Source organism: Schistocerca cancellata, chromosome 8, assembly GCF_023864275.1.
Source record: "Schistocerca cancellata isolate TAMUIC-IGC-003103 chromosome 8, iqSchCanc2.1, whole genome shotgun sequence".
Taxonomy (NCBI): Eukaryota; Metazoa; Arthropoda; class Insecta; order Orthoptera; family Acrididae; genus Schistocerca; species Schistocerca cancellata.
In genome coordinates, this window is record NC_064633.1 from 176,309,177 (window position 1) to 176,326,261 (window position 17,085).

A 17,085-nucleotide genomic window follows, 5' to 3' on the forward strand; every position below is an offset into this window, starting at 1 on the left:
TTTCATCTTCATCTAAATCATCTTATACTCCATATAAACAGGATGAAAATCTGAACAATTATTAAACAAGTATAGAGAGGAAGCTGTAGAGATTATACTGAAAGAGGACTCAGAAAATCATTGCACCAAGTATGTTTTCTGTAGCAATATTTTATGGAGGTGGTGTTGTACAGCTTCAATGAATGTTAAGAACTGCATTATACAGTACACATCTTTAGCGTCATATTTTATAAAAGACGGTCGATTTCGGTCTAAGAGTCGATGATGGTCTGATCCTAGATCAAAATCGATCGTCTCTAAAAAAACAAAGTTATAACGAAACAGCTGCGTATTACAGTGAAGTAATTAACTTTTCCAGTACTCATTGACCTGGCCAGTCTGTCTTTAAGGTGATGCCAGTTTGCATACAGATTAAAATACTCACATGAATAACACAACTTTATACAAAGGGAGAGGAAAGTAATATACTGTAGATAACTAAAGTTCTCCATACTTACTTGCAGTGTTACAAAGATGTTTGCATAGGACCCATAGAGAACCCAGTTATGACACGGCAGTAACACACCTCAATAAGCACAAGTTTTTTGTATCAAGTTTGTAGTTTGGCTTCAAAATAGTTTCAGCAACGAGGTATGTAATTTATTCTTCTGCTGGAAATTTCCTGAAAGATTTCGTCTTCTTTCTCCTGTTCGGTGACGGCTAACTGGCACGTCCAAAACAGTGAGAGCTATATTCAATGTAACACACAAATTTATTGTGTTGAATACCATCCTCTTCCAAGGCACGCAGCGGAGTGAGAGAAGGAGCTTGCCTATGTTTCCTTTAAAAGTTTGTCAATGGTTCTTTCTATAACTTTAAAACATGAAGCATAACATTGCTTCTCGGTCTCAACCAACAGGAAACAAATTTAAAGTTGAAAATGAAGGGTCTCACAGGTTTCTGTTTTTGCCCCATTTTTCTTAAAGTATTAATGATATACAACTAAATGTGGCAGATTATTCATTTGTTGTTCACCAGTGACGCAAGTGTCATTGTGAAATATCTGATAAATGGTATAAATTGTTTATAGGACAGGATAGCCGATATTATCAACATGTGGTTTATATCCCTTCAGTTCAGCAAAAGCACATTACACACAGTTCATTAGAAAGAAATTTTGTAAAAGTGACATTTTTATTCGTTAGTGGGATCAGGTAATTATCTTAATTAATCTGTTCATAATCATTAGTCTGTATATCAGACTTTAGACTTACTACGAAATACCACATTCAGGATCTTGTACAGGAACTGCGATTGGTGTAACCACGAGAATCATCCTAGACTCTGACACTGCACCGATGAAGGTTCATTAATGTGGTTATTTTTATTACTTAAAATATTATCACTTTCCTTAACGTAGCAATGGCGTTACGTTCTGCACTGGTTACGTGAACTTGTGCATTCATCCTTAAAATTAATTTTGTAACGACTATGCCGCTATTGAAAAGCAGAATCCTGTTGGATTTATCTTTTTGTCACTGAAGTCGAAGTCTATAGCAAAAGCTCTCAAGGATGGTTCACTAGCGTATTGCACAGTACGCTTCAGAGTTTTGAGTCCTGTGGCTCGTCATGGCGATGGCTGTACCTTGTGTTTTTATATTTTCTTCGTAACAGATGACCTGGTCACATATAGCTCCTGCCCACATGGAATACAAGGACTTGTCCTGCACATAGAAACTTACGTAAATTTCTCCTCGAATTCACAATGACATGAACACAAAGAGACGTTCATCCATTACACCTGCTCTTCTACAACACTGGATGCACAGCATGACGCTGCGTACAGAAAGAACCACCGATATAATACTAGAGAGAAGTGTCGCGTGACCAAGAGAGGCCTGCTATGGACTAAGGCAGTTTATGAAAGAGTGAGAGATGTTTGGTTACTCTGTGCTCAGTGCAAATAAAGAAATACAAGGCCCATTCATAGTTCTTCTTATTCTCTTTTGTGAAGTGTTGATACAAATTTGGAGGAAAGAACAACTTCTTCCGAACGCTGAAACGAGAACTTATACACATACTTACATTCTCACAATGAACTGTCTCGTCATGGTGCTTTATCACTTAGCCGCAGTATGCTGTCGTTGTTGCTAACAGGCACTTCACTTGGTCAGTTATTGGTAAGTAACATGTTGTATCAGCAACAGTGACCTCTCTTTTGTCGTATGTGCCAGTCAGCTACCATGAAAAACTGACTGATATTATATCATATGAGCGTATGCTGCATTGAATGACATCCAGTCTGTTTGTGGTGATGATGCGGAAGTAGAGTGGCCTTGTTTCAAATCTACATCCTGAAGTGGATGACGTCCAGCCATTCTGTGGTGATGATAACGAAGCAAATTGATCTGACGTCATATACTGACATGTTGAGGTGAATGATGTCCAGTATAGCTGTGGTGATAGTGAAGGAACAAACTGACCTAGTGTCATGGATGTACTCGTATGTGCTAAATTTGTGGTCGTCCTCTCTGCCTGCAGTCGAGATGAGGAAGGAGACTAATTGAAGTGCATGCTGAAATGGATAACGTCCAGCTGATCTTTGTTGATAGTGAGAGAGAAGACTGACTTGGTCTCATAGATGCACTTACTGAACTAGATGATGTCCACATGTAATGACGACAGAGCAGACTGACTTGATCTTATAAATCGGCATACTGAAGGGGACGGCAACCGGTATGTCTGTGCTGAAGATAAAGAAGAGGAATTATTTCGTCTCATAGGCGATGACAACAAGTCTGTCTGCAGTGCTGATGAGGAAGTGGACTGTGTTGGTCTCATGGATGGGCATGCTAAGTGTATGACATGCATCCTCTCTGTGGTGATGATAAAGAAGAAGACTGATCTGGCTTCATAGACGGCCATGCTGAAATGGATGACATCCAGCCAATCTGTATTGACGATAAGGTAGAAAACAGTCCTGGTCTCACAGGTGAGTACGCTGAAGTGGATACAGCAAGCAAGTATGCAAGTACAGATGTGGTGACAATGAAAAAGCAGACTTACCTGGTCTCATAGACAGGCGTGCTGAAATCAATGACGTCCAGCCGGTCTGTGGTGATGATGAGGGAGCAGACCGCCAGCTGAACCTTTCCATCCGCCAGTTCCCCTACCACACCGCTCCACTTGCCAGAAGGATTCTGCTTCCCCCACTCCCCGTCCTCCACCTCATGTACGTCAAGCCTGAACATGATAACCACATAGCTCAGATATGCACACGTACGAAAACCAGAAATCGTTTTAGTGCTAAATAAGGCCTAAATAATTTCAGAGCAGAATCAGCTCCACGCATGAAGTCACTGAAGTGTCTCTAGTATTCTTCTTACAGATAGCTGTCTCATATTTCCCTAGTGCAATGACTCATATAAAATTAATCATTATTTGTCACAACGGATTCTGAGTTGCAGACAATGCAAGTACCAAACTACCTTGGTAAAATCTATAGGATGTGAGTAAAATGCAATATTTAAATCAAAAATGAGTTGATCGTGAGTAATTGCTTGAAAATTCATCATAACAAAATTTCTGTCTACAGTCACAATGAAAGCGTAGGAGACGCTTCAACATATTATTTTTACAACGTTAAAGCTTCTGTTACTTTTAAATGAGACCTTTATAGCAAAACCAGTTCAATCAAGTGGTTGTAGGTAGTGATTCCGTATCAAAATAACAGGTGTTCTATTTATAAAGTGCCAAATAAAATTTTAGCTTGTCTGTTTATCTCTGAATGTGGTCTCCAACATACAAGAAAATTACTCAAGACATCTTTTGAATTGCAAATTCTGACTGGAGCTGACCTCTACAAATACATGAGATTAGAGAATACATAGGAAGAACACTCACATAGCAGAACACCATTTTACATGAAAAACTCTAAAGAGTGGCAGTTATTAGAAGCTGATGTGAAGTCAGCAATAAAGATGATAATACTGGTTGACAACTATTGTAGAGATGGCCTTTTCTGAATTTGTGCTGTTTGTTGCATTCATGTTAGGATGTGTTTGAAAATGTGACGGAAATGGGCAAGAATGACAAAACCCTGTAACGGTGGAAATAACTTTTCATAGGTATGGTGGTGTGATGAGGACGTTCGGTAGTAATCGGGATGAAAATGATCCCAATTAGCTTCCGAATACGGTGATTTATATTTCTTTACTTAACCCAAATAACGTCATCTGAACGATCGAATGGCGAGACCCCCACGTCAACGGTGCATTGTATTTCTTACTTCTGGAAACCAAGCGCCAAATGACTGCGGAAAAATTGACTCTGCAGAAATAAGGAACGGCAAAGCCAAGAAAATACAGAATGCTAATTAGGCCTTTCGCTGACGCACCGCAGAGGTACGAGATAACAAACTTATTTTCTCTGCGAAAACTGATTCAATAAACAATTGCATAATCAGGAAGGCTCCGTCTGAAAGTTGCGTATTAACTTTGTCCACTGTTCCTATGAACTTTCACAGGCTCTCACAAACGACAAAAGAGACAATTTTCGGAATAAAGAAAGGGATGAAGAATCTAATCAGGGGATATCCCTTCAATATAATATCGTTAAATTTTTTGCTATGAACGCATACATAAAATATACATTTATATAAAATAAAATAATGGCAGCATTACACAGCTATGTGATACATTAGAGTAAGTTCATTTCGAATGATTTGTACGTGCATTAACATTGTACTATTAAACACAGAAGAAAAACATTTCAGATAATAGTTACATTAGAGATATATCATTTTGTTCAAAGCTTCATATCAGTTTGTATCTGCTAATAACATCACGTTACAGAAGACAAAGTAAAACAGAAGAATCTCCGAAGAGTGAAGGATATTCAGTAGCAAAAATGGCAATTTAATTATGCTTAGCAAATACTACAACTGATAAACAGCCTACAGTTTCAACGCTTTCTGGAATGTTCACCAACTGTTCTTCACTAGCTATGTGTACGAGACATAGCTGGTAGGTTTATTTGTTTCTGTAAGCCGCAAGAATGAAAATAGCACAAAATGTCATTTGAAGATACACGTTCCAAAGCAAAACAAATATTTTACAAGAAAAAGAATAACATAACTGAAGACTTACCAATCCCCAAGATAGATGAAGCGTTGGATGAAACTTCTGAAGTCAAAACGTACTCTTCATTCTACGTCTCACACCACACTAACTACAGGACGAAATACCATGACAATTGAAAATTTCAGAAACGGGTTACCCATCTTACAACCTCAACTAAACACTGTCACTGACATTTTACATCTTATACAGTGGAATAAAACGATAATTAGCTCAGGGCTTGGATGGCATTTCAAACGGTAACCTTGCACTTCGTCCTAAAATCCATTGGTTTTATTCACCAGAATTTTAAATTAATGCATACCAAAACTGCTTCCTCCCCATCACAATGAAAAAAAGCTAACATGATAACCATACCCAATACTTCGAAAGATACCACAAATCCCAGAAACCACCGTGCAGTTAGTTTTCTGAGCACCATGTCCAAGATACTAGAATCAGTTTTACATAGAAAAATCACGGTGTCACTAGCGGCAGAGTAAGCACCCGAGCACAATGGTTTGGCATCATCATCGACCCAACCTCTGAAGTACATGATTTCCGTATAACGGAAAACACAGTAAAAGCTTTTAACTTCAAAACCTCAGCAGCATCAAACTTCGAAAAATCGATTTCAGGAAACAAAACTGCGACCCCACAAATCGCTCATCCTGCCGTCACTTGCGTATGACTGCACCGCGTGGGCGACAATCAGCAGGATGAGGAACCAGGTATTACAACCGATACAAAACAAAGTCCTACGCTGGAGCCTACAACTACCCTCACTAACCAGGTTACGACATTACATCAAGAACTGAACATGCCACTACAATATACCACAGACAAGAGAAAAGCTCAGGACAGTATCAGAAAACTGACTTATGCGGAACACCACAAACAGCCTACGTCTGTCACAGGAACTCCGTAACACTAATCGGAATGGAAGACTCTGAAGACAAACATAATTAAGAAATAGTGCTGGCACTCTACGTGTTTACACCAGCGGAAAAACTAGTAGGCAACCAGAGACTCAATTATCCTCCTCGAAGGCTGGCTAGGAGCTCAAAGTTTCAAACGTCGTACCTGAAAAGTGCGCCATAAAGCGAACCTAATCAAGCAAACACCAGAGACCAGTCTCGACAGGCCAACAACGTTAGTGGTACTGCGTTAAGATTAGGAAAAATATGTTATCGCCAGTACACACCCTGAAGAGGGCCTGAAAACTTAGCGCTGAAATAGTGTGCCAGCGAATTATTTAAATCCAGTAGTTCGCCAGAAATTTCAAGGAACAATCTACACCTTAGGAATGTTTTAAATTTCACAGCGTATGTTTGGAGATGCACCTTCGTCTAACAGAGCTCCAGTTGGTTGGAAAACTTGGAAAAATGGTTGCCTGAGGCCACCTTGAACAAACCACTCCAATACTCTCTCTCTCTCTGCGTTCCAAGAACCACCTCAAGCGTGATACCTAGTATGGAGAGTCGGAGATGTAAAATCTCCAAATCCTCATCGAATCAAGCAAATTTTTTATCCGTAGTTTTCATTAATAGCTTCAGGCTATCCGTCTTTAACATTCCCATAATTCCTAATCCTTCTGCATTCTTTCTCTCTTCACAAATCACGACGTTTAGACCAGGACATTCCCTAATCTGTGTAACGATTATTACACGTCAACTCACACTGCAATTCATACTGATAACTGTATTGACTTTTAAGTTTAATAATACACGTGATATATGAAAGACACGTCAATATTCTAAAATTACTAAATTACATGTAGTACTGCGCTACTCTGATAAATGTAACAGTTGTTAAGATAACAGACTAGGACTCGGGACGACCATGATTCGGAGCCCTACTCGGCCATCAAGAATTGGGTTTTCCGAAGTGTACGTTAATCGCTTCAGACGAATAATGGGTTGATTTCTTTGTATACGACATGACAGATTACCTTCTCCCTCACTGATCAATCTGAACTTATGCTTTGTCTGTAATACCGTCACAGTAAACACGTCATTAAATCCTAACTTTCTTTTTTTACTTACGTGAAATTCATTTTGTTTTGTAATATGCCGATAACTTCAAAAAGGAATCCAGAATAGTGTATCTTTTGATCTTCGATATCCCGCAATGTGAAAGGTTCATGCTGAAACGAAAAAATAATTCAGTACACACATTTGATTATGTACCTAAAAACATCAATTTGAAAGGTTAAGTTTACGAGGCATATTTGATTGTGTGGTATAAAATATAGTTGATAACAGGTTCCTGCAAAAAACGAACATTGGTTTCTGGATGTATTATCCATTGACGTCACTGCACTTGGTCCAGAGAGATTGTAATATTTTTTTTATTTCTTAGAAAAGAAACAACTCTTACAAAACAGGTATCCACTTCATGTGTGTGTTTTGTTCAGGATGCTGAGTAGGTGTTTACTTGAAATTCCTACAATTTCAACAGTTTACTGAATCTTAATACTACGATCTTCTGTTACAGTATCATTACATTTATCGGTCATTTCTTCAAAGGAAACCTTATTCGGCCAATCAGAACGTACCGCATCCCCCTGCTCGCACTATCACGTCTAAATGCTTTATCCAGTGATACATACAAAGCACCAAATTACATTAACATAAGAGTTCCTCAAAGAAGTTTAAAATTAGTGAAAATACAACAAATCTCCTTTCGACATACAAAAGAACAAATCTCGTGCATTCCAGTTATATGAGGCAAAATTAAATGACTGAGTAGGAAACACTATATGTCTAGCAATTAATGATTCCTATTTGAAGTCATATGAACGCATGAAGGAACTTGCAAACAATATATCATCAGTATGTTACCGCCTTAGAGTCCTGTCATCAGTGTGTAACCGACAGTATCTTTGCGTTACACAATATCCATATTTACATCTACGTTTATACCTAGACTCCCCAAACCACCGTGCGGTGTGTGGCGGAGCATACTTTTTGTACCACTGGCACTCCAAGCCTTTCCTGTTCCAGTGGCGATTGGTTCGCAGGAAGAACGATTGCCGGTAAGCCTCCGCGTGAGCTCGATTCTCCCTAATTTTATAGCCATGGTCTTTTCGCGAGATGTACGTGGCAAGAAGCAGTTTACTGTTTTTGTAAACTCTTAGAGGAACTTACGCTCTCGGAAACGATAAACCACACTGTGATGCAGAACGCCTATTTTGCAGAGTATGCCACTGGATTTGGTTGAACATCTCCATGACTCATCCGTGCCCATAAAATGATCCTCTAGTGTTCTGCAATCGTGTAATCATACGAGTACAGTTCATTTAGTTGTTAGATACAGAATTTTTTTCTGTGGAAGAAATGTACAAAGTATGAACACAGTTTTTAAACCATATAAAAGAGCTATAATAATGGTAACTATAATTAGCAGCCGGCCTCATCATTTAGAAATCAATTATGCACGTAAAAAATAGCCTAGATAATTACTGTGCGACACAACTCTCTCCATGGCCATGGAATAAGATCTAAGTTGAACTTTCATTAACCAAGAAACAATAAACACAACATTCCAAATATCATTTTCTACCTAGGAATAATGTTTTATAACAAGCTGCCCGACCAGGTTAAACAGATTACGAAATTATTTAAAAATGCCATTAAAAAGTACCTGTGAAGCAATACATTCTATACAGTGAATGAATGTTACTTCCATTACACAGGTATAGGTCTGTAAATAATTCTGTCACAGCTAACCAGCAACAATAATAATAAAACATCTGTGACATTTCGCGCCAGACTTCTGCACTATAATGATTAGTCTGGATTTTGCATATTTTACATATCACTTTTTTACGGTACCTGGTGTTGTATCTTTACGAATTTTGATATTCTGGAGGTACTAGGCTACTTTAAATTCAAATTTAAAATGCATATCTTTGCATAGTTTTGGCATTTGAGTATATTATTGTCATATTTAGAAGAAATTGCCGTAAAGATGCTTATTTTTGACATTTAGAGGTCATATTGAGGTTCATTTTGTTCCCTGACAACACAAGAACCTCCCACAATATTAGGCCAATAGATTTTCAAAATGAGATAATACTGGACGAGCCATCAGAATAAAAGCCTTCCAGGTAAACGTGGGTAGCTTATGGAGGGACACAGTCTCTTTTTTTCCACTTAGGCAGTCCCTCGGATAAGGGTGCTAAAGACTTGTGATGGCTCATTGTTGCAAGATGGATTATCGGAGTAGAAACGTGCTACGGTATTTGTTAATGCGTGTTCGGATCATTCACCTGATCTCTGTAATGCTCCAACAATGTCCTACTAGTTATTGTTGGCATTTCGGAATATGAATCATTCTTGCATGTGTTTCCGTGCTGTTCACGTTGGCTCTTTGCAACCTTCTTCTAGACCAAAAACCAATAATTCACTGAAACGGATCGGGAGCGATTGTGCTTTCACAACGGGCGGAGAAATAATATTCTGCCAACTATGCGAAAAAGAAGTAAGTTTGATTTTGTTTTTGTTTTTTTTTCTTTTTCGATAATTTTTACAAGAAATTAAAACAATTATTAAGTTCATTTGTAAATATGCGTTCATGTTTTCTACGTAGGAATGGGAAAGAACAAAAAACCTTTAGCAATTACCTTCGGCGTTCTTGCAAATTAAAAAAAAAAATGTTAAATGTTGTGAGGGGATCTAAGTTCAAATTTTTAGAAACTTATTTGTAGTCTTAGTTCACTTTTTTGAGTGACCATCTCGCGGGTACACACTGTTCTCTTACATTTTTGTATAACTGTAAGTACTTTTTTATACTTATTCTCTTCTCCAACGTTTTAGGTCAGGTTTGGGAAAAAATTTCAATTGAATCAGCATAAAATGACATCTCAGCACCAGAACATAGAAACCAAGACACGGTTAAAAACGTCACAGCAACCATTGATCTCCTCATTCTCAAAGCATATGGAAGATAAAAATGAGTTCAATGAAGAACTTTGCGGGCCTTTAATAAAAGCAAACATTCCCTTGAATATGCTGGAGAATGAAAGATTAGGGACCTTCCTTAAAATATATACAGGAAAAGGTTTTTATAACGAGTCAACGCTCAGAAAGAACTATGTGGACCCACTGTATGAAACGGTAAGGTTTTTCGGTCATTTTTATGAACGTAGGCATGTGAAAGTCAATGGTTATAATTTGGTACATGCATGGGCCAAAGTAATAGTCGTTTAATCTTAAAAAACTCGAAAAATAAGTTTAAATTATATTTAAATGTTCATTTTTGGAAAATGAACATTGTTACTTCAACGTAAAAAACTTAATTTACAGTGAGTGACGTTTTTCAAGAAAGGAAAAGACAAATGAAGAAAGGACTTGAGGAGACAGTCTGTCTCGAAACGTTTACTGCAAAAACGAAGGTAAATTTATTTTTAAAGAACATGATTTTTTGTACGAATTAAACGACTATTATTTTGGTCAATGTATATACATAAGACAATATTCAAAATATAGGTAGGTGCTAAAACGCATATAGCTTGTTTTCGTGTGTATGTCTCCTATGTAATGTCCACATGCTTATGTGTATTTTTTAATTTACTTTCTCTATTACAGACATTGGAGGATATTAGGAAAGACATTGGCGATTCTGCAGTCTGGCTATTCGTTGACGAAATCACTGATTCTTGCCGTCGATATATGGTGCATGTCATAGTCGGAAAACTCCCTGCTGACGAGGCTGCGCCAGGACACCTCATACTGTGCAAGGAAGTGGAACGAACGACACACGCCACGATTGCATGAACAGCGCAGGAAGCTTTGTGTAAGTTTCGCCAATATTGAAAAGTTTAAAATAAATTATAGGTAATTTAAGACTGCAGTGTTTCACATCATATCCCGAGCCAATAATTAGTTTTTCACATCATGTTCCGATCCAATGTTAGACTCATCCGTGCGCACTTGGTTGGCCTTCCAGACCTAATTGAGAAACTTGAGACTCGTTACATGGAAGCTACGAAGGCAGTGGCTCTCGTCGAACGTCTCAGGACACAGAGCAAGAGTTGGCCAGGTCCGATCAATGAGAGACTTAAGAGAAAACTGGATGCAGTTCTTCATAGAAACGCTCCGAGAACATAAATGATTTCATATCGTCTTATGTCGCTGCTCTTAGATTTTTTCCTGTAGTGTCAAGGGATGTTGAACGATCATATTCAAGACTGAAAATGTTATTATCTGACCACAGGAAAAATGTTAATATAGAGAATATGGAAAAATGTTGGTAGTTCAAACAAACTCTAATTTTTCGAATTTACCGAACTTATCGTGTAAGTACCTATGTTATACTCCATTTTATTCATTGAACTATAGCCATTATTGAAAATATTTTATGGTTATTCATTAATTTTGCCAAGTAAGATGCATATTTTAAAGAATTTATCTAAAAGCAATCCACAATTAAAGAATTTTAGCTGCATATTTAAAGGCATATACTGGCAGTAAGAGCATTTTTAACTGCATATTTCGAGGAGTGTTGACGCATATTTCGCGGGTTTTAAGTGCATATCGATCCTAACACTAAAAATTATTATCCCTTCATCTCTGTAAAGCCGTACATCTACACTCGGCAATGTATAACTCTAATAACTATCCTCTTCGTGGGTTCAACATCTCACCCGTTATGGAAAGATGCTAACTCAGATTTTCAGGCAACCAAGTACAACGCTACGGTTCACTAAATGAAAGCCGGACGCCATTACCTTGGTCCTGATGTAAGCTGATGCTGTGGGCAGTGATATGAAATACCGTGAGTGCATTGTTGTAGTGTGTGCAGCAGTTCATGGTTTTCTTTTTTTGTGCTTTTAGGGCGCACAACTACAATGGTCATTAGCGCCCAGACTAAGTTAGGAATACACCACAAGGCACAAGGTTGAAACAGCAACTAAAAGGGAAACACTATAAAAGATATTAACAGGCATAGGATTAAAAAAACAGCATAATCAAATGTCCTTAGACAGGTTTGTCAAGTGGATAAAACGAAGAACGCTAGCAGCTGCTCCTGGGTCATCCGCTAAAATTGCATCTAGAGTATATGGCTGGCCAAGGTCAATGCGCAGTGTATTAAAATTCGGACAGGACGTTAAAATGTGGCGTACCATCAGCAATTGCCCACATGGGCAGAACGGCGCCGGCGCAGCCGTCAGCAGATGGCGATGGCTGAACCGGCAGTGTCCAATTCGTAACCGGGCCAAAACGACCTCCTCCCGCCGAGAAGGGCGTGAGAGGTTGTCCAAGCCGTGGGAAGAGGTTTCAAGGCCCGAAGCTTGTTGTCCGTAAGTGTAGCCCAATCGGCATGCCACAGCGATAAAATGTGCTGACAAATGACCCCGCTACAATCTGATGAAGGGACACAACAAGAAACTGTCCGAGGCTGGAGGACCGCAGCCTTGGCCGCGGCATCTGCAGCTTCGTTCCCAGGGATATCGACATGGCCACGAACCCACATAAAGGTAACCGGAGAACCGTCGTCCGCCAGCTGCTGAAGAGAGCGTTGGATCCGGAGCACGAAAGGGTGAACCGGATACGGATCACTGAGGGTCCGGATGGCGCTCAGGGAATCTGAGCAGATGACATAAGCAGAATGTCGGTGGCGGCAGATGTAAAGAACAGCCTGGTAGAGGGCAAATACCTCAGCTGTGAAGATCGAACAATGGCCATGGAGCCGGTATTCGAAACTGTGTGCCCCGACAATAAAAGAACACCCGACACCGTCATTGGTCTTAGAGCCATCTGTATAAATGAAGATCATATTAACGAACTTCGAAAGAAGTTCGACACAACGGGAACGGTATACCGAAGCTGGGGTTACCTCCTTTGCAAGCGAGGTCAAGTTGAACGCGAACCTGAGCCTGGAGCCAAGGTGGCGTTTAGCTCTCGCACACTCGAAAGGTTGCAGGGAGTGAAAAATCAAGGTGCTGAAGGAGGCGACTAAAGCGAACTCCAGGGGTTAGCAGGGCAGAGACATACAACCCGTATTGACGGTCGAGAGAGTCGTTAAAAAAGGAACGATAAGACGGGTGGTCGGGCATTGACAATAGCCGACAGGTATACCGACAAAGCAATACATCGCGCCGGCAGGTTAGTGGCAATTCACCGGCTTCAGCATGAAGACTCTCGACGGGACTAGTATAAAACGCTCCGATCGCAAGACGTAAATCCCGATGTTGTATAGAGTTGAGGCGGCGTAAGATGGACGACCGTGCAGAGGAGTATACGAAGCTCCCATAATCCAGCTTTGAGCGGACGATCGACTGATATAGGCGAAGTAGGACGATTCGATCCGCTGCCCACGACCTACCGCTGAGAACACGGAGGACATTTAGAGAACGGGTACAACGGTCAGCCAAATATGACACATGTGGAGACCAGCTAAGTTTCCTGTCAAATGTAAGACATAAAAATTTTGTTGTCTCCACGAATGGGAGAGCAACGGGACCGAGTCGTAAAGACTGTGGGAGAAACTCTTTGCAGCGCCAGAACTTAATACAGACCGTCTTCTCGGCAGAAAAACGGAAGGCATTGGCGACACTCCAGGAGTAAAGACGGTCAAGACAATGCTGAAGACAGCGCTCCAGTAAACATGTACGCTGCGCGCTGCCATAGATGGTAAAATCGTCCACGAAAAGGGAGCCTGATATATCAGCTGGGTGGCAATCCATTATTGGATTGATCGCTATGGCGAAGAGAGCGACGCTCAAAACTGTGCCCTGTGGCACCCCATTCACCTGGCGAAAGGCGTCGGACGGGACAGAACCCACACGTACCCTGAACTGTCGATCCATTAAAAAGGCACGAATAAAAAGAGGGAGGCGAAAGCGAAGGCCCCATGTATGCATGGTGCGGAGAATGCCCGCCCTCCTACAAGTGTCGTAAGCCTTCTCCAAATCAAAGAACACAGCCGCGGTCGGGCGCTTCCGCAAGAAGTTATTCATAATGAAGGTCGACAAGGTAACCAGATGGCCAACAGCAGAGCGGCGTCTACGAAATCCACATTGTACATTAGTAAGTAGGCGTCGAGATTCGAGCAGCCAAACCAAACGAGAGTTAACCATTCACGCCATCACCTTACAGACACAGCTGGTAAGGGAGATGGGTCGATAACTGGAAGGCAAGTGCTTGTCCTTCCCCGGCTTAGGAATCGGGACAACAATAGACTCGCGCCAGCATGTGGGAACATGACCCTCAATCCAGATGCGATTATAAGTACGAAGAAGACAACGTTTACCCGCAGGAGAAAGGTTTTTCAGCGTCTGAATATGAATAGAATCAGGCCCTAGAGCGGTGGACCGTGACCGGACAAGTGCATTTTCGAGTACCCCCATGGTGAATGGGGCATTATAACTTTCACGATTCGAGGAGCGGAAGTTAGGTGGCATTGCCTCCTCTGCCTGTTTTCGAGGGAGGAAGGCAGGGTGGTAATGAGCGGAACTCAAAACCTCTGCAAAAAAGCGGCCGAAGGCATTGGAAAGATCCTCAGGGGCCACAAGGACGTCATTCGCGACCGTCAAGCCAGAAACTGGTGAGTGGACCTTAGTGCCAGATAGCCGGCGCAGGCTACCCCAGACAACAGAAGAAAGAGTAAAACTGTTGAAGGTGTTGTGAAAGCAGCCCAGCTGGCTTTCTTGCTTTCTTTAATAACACGACGACACTGCGCACGTAATCGTTTAGAATTGACACAATTCGCTATCGTAGGGTGGCGTTTAAAGGTTCGTAAAGCACGTCGACGATCACGCAAAGCGTCTCTACATGCTGCGGTCCACCAGGGGACCGGTACGCGAGGTGGAGAAGAAGTTGTGTGAGGAATGAAATATTCAGCAGCAGTGAGAATGGCTTCCGTGAGGTGTGTGACCTAACTATTTCAACTTGCGAAGGTTCGATCCTCAAAGGTCGCCCCCAGTCTGCTTTGGAGATGTTCCAACTACACTCCTGGAAATTGAAATAAGAACACCGTGAATTCATTGTCCCAGGAAGGGGAAACTTTATTGACACATTCCTGGGGTCAGATACATCACATGATCACACTGACAGAACCACAGGCACATAGACACAGGCAACAGAGCATGCACAATGTCGGCACTAGTACAGTGTATATCCACCTTTCGCAGCAATGCAGGCTGCTATTCTCCCATGGAGACGATCGTAGAGATGCTGGATGTAGTCCTGTGGAACGGCTTGCCATGCCATTTCCACCTGGCGCCTCAGTTGGACCAGCGTTCGTGCTGGACGTGCAGACCGCGTGAGACGACGCTTCATCCAGTCCCAAACATGCTCAATGGGGGACAGATCCGGAGATCTTGCTGGCCAGGGTAGTTGTCTTACACCTTCTAGAGCACGTTGGGTGGCACGGGATACATGCGGACGTGCATTGTCCTGTTGGAACAGCAAGTTCCCTTGCCGGTCTAGGAATGATAGAACGATGGGTTCGATGACGGTTTGGATGTACCGTGCACTATTCAGTGTCCCCTCGACGATCACCAGTGGTGTACGGCCAGTGTAGGAGATCGCTCCCCACACCATGATGCCGGGTGTTGGCCCTGTGTGCTTCGGTCGTATGCAGTCCTGATTGTGGCGCTCACCTGCACGGCGCCAAACACGCATACGACCATCATTGGCACCAAGGCAGAAGCGACTCTCATCGCTGAAGACGACACGTCTCCATTCGTCCCTCCATTCACGCCTGTCGCGACACCACTGGAGGCGGGCTGCACGATGTTGGGGCGTGAGCGGAAGACGGCCTAACGGTGTGCGGGACCGTAGCCCAGCTTCATGGAGACGGTTGCGAATGGTCCTCGCCGATACCCCAGGAGCAACAGTATCCCTAATTTGCTGGGAAGTGGCGGTGCGGTCCCCTACGGCACTGCGTAGGATCCTACGGTCTTGGCGTGCATCCGTGCGTCGCTGCGGTCCGGTCCCAGGTCGACGGGCACGTGCACCTTCCGCCGACCACTGGCGACAACATCGATGTACTGTGGAGACCTCACGCCCCACGTGTTGAGCAATTCGGCGGTACGTCCACCCGGCCTCCCGCATGCCCACTATACGCCCTCGCTCAAAGTCCGTCAACTGCACATACGGTTCACGTCCACGCTGTCGCGGCATGCTACCAGTGTTAAAGACTGCGATGGAGCTCCGTATGCCACGGCAAACTGGCTGACACTGACGGCGCCGGTGCACAAATGCTGCGCAGCTAGCGCCATTCGACGGCCAACACCGCGGTTCCTGGTGTGTCCGCTGTGCCGTGCGTGTGATCATTGCTTGTACAGCCCTCTCGCAGTGTCCGGAGCAAGTATGGTGGGTCTGACACACCGGTGTCAATGTGTTCTTTTTTCCATTTTCAGGAGTGTAGTTGAGCACAGAGAGGGGGTATGATGCAGGAGATGGATAACACAAGGGAAGTGGTCGCTCGAATACGTATCAGAAAGAGCGTACCACTCAAACCGATGCGCAAGTTGGGTAGTACATATAGAGAAGTCTAAATGGGAATAGGTGTGGGTTGTGTCCGAAAGAAAAGTAGGGGCGCCAGTATTGAGGCAGACAAGACTGAGGTGATTGAAAAGGTCTGCTAACAGGGAGCCTCTCGGGAAGGATGCTGATGAGCCCCAAAGGGGATGGTGGGCATTTAAGTCTCCAGTTAACAAAAATGGTGCAGGTAGCTGAGCAATAATTTCCATCATGTCTGCCCTAGTAACGGCAGACGACGATGGAGTGTAAATGGTACAAATGGAAAAAGTAAAAGTGGGGAGAGTAATTCGGACGGCAACTGCCTGCAGGCCGGTGTGCAATGTGGTGGGATCGTAGTAAATATCATCCCGGACCAGCAACATAACCCCTTCATGAGCCGGAATACCTGCCACCGGGGGTAAATCAAAAGGCATAGAGGCATAGTGTGCCAAGTCAATTTGCTCGCATGGGCGTAGCTTCGTTTCCTGGAGAGCTACGACGAGCGGACAGTGCAA

General features: G+C 42.4%; 1 protein-coding gene across 1 annotated transcript in view; it reads right to left on the reverse strand.

The window, feature by feature from the left end:
* Positions 1–17,085, reverse strand: part of LOC126095452 (probable glutamate receptor) — a 182,720-nt gene that overhangs the window by 131,218 nt on the left and 34,417 nt on the right. Inside the window, exons 3-4 of the mRNA XM_049910245.1 lie at positions 7,142–7,242; positions 3,046–3,222 (exon numbers count right to left, since the gene is read on the reverse strand). Coding sequence (XP_049766202.1) covers positions 3,046–3,222; positions 7,142–7,242 — 278 coding nt within the window. The remainder of the gene's footprint in view (positions 1–3,045; positions 3,223–7,141; positions 7,243–17,085) is intronic.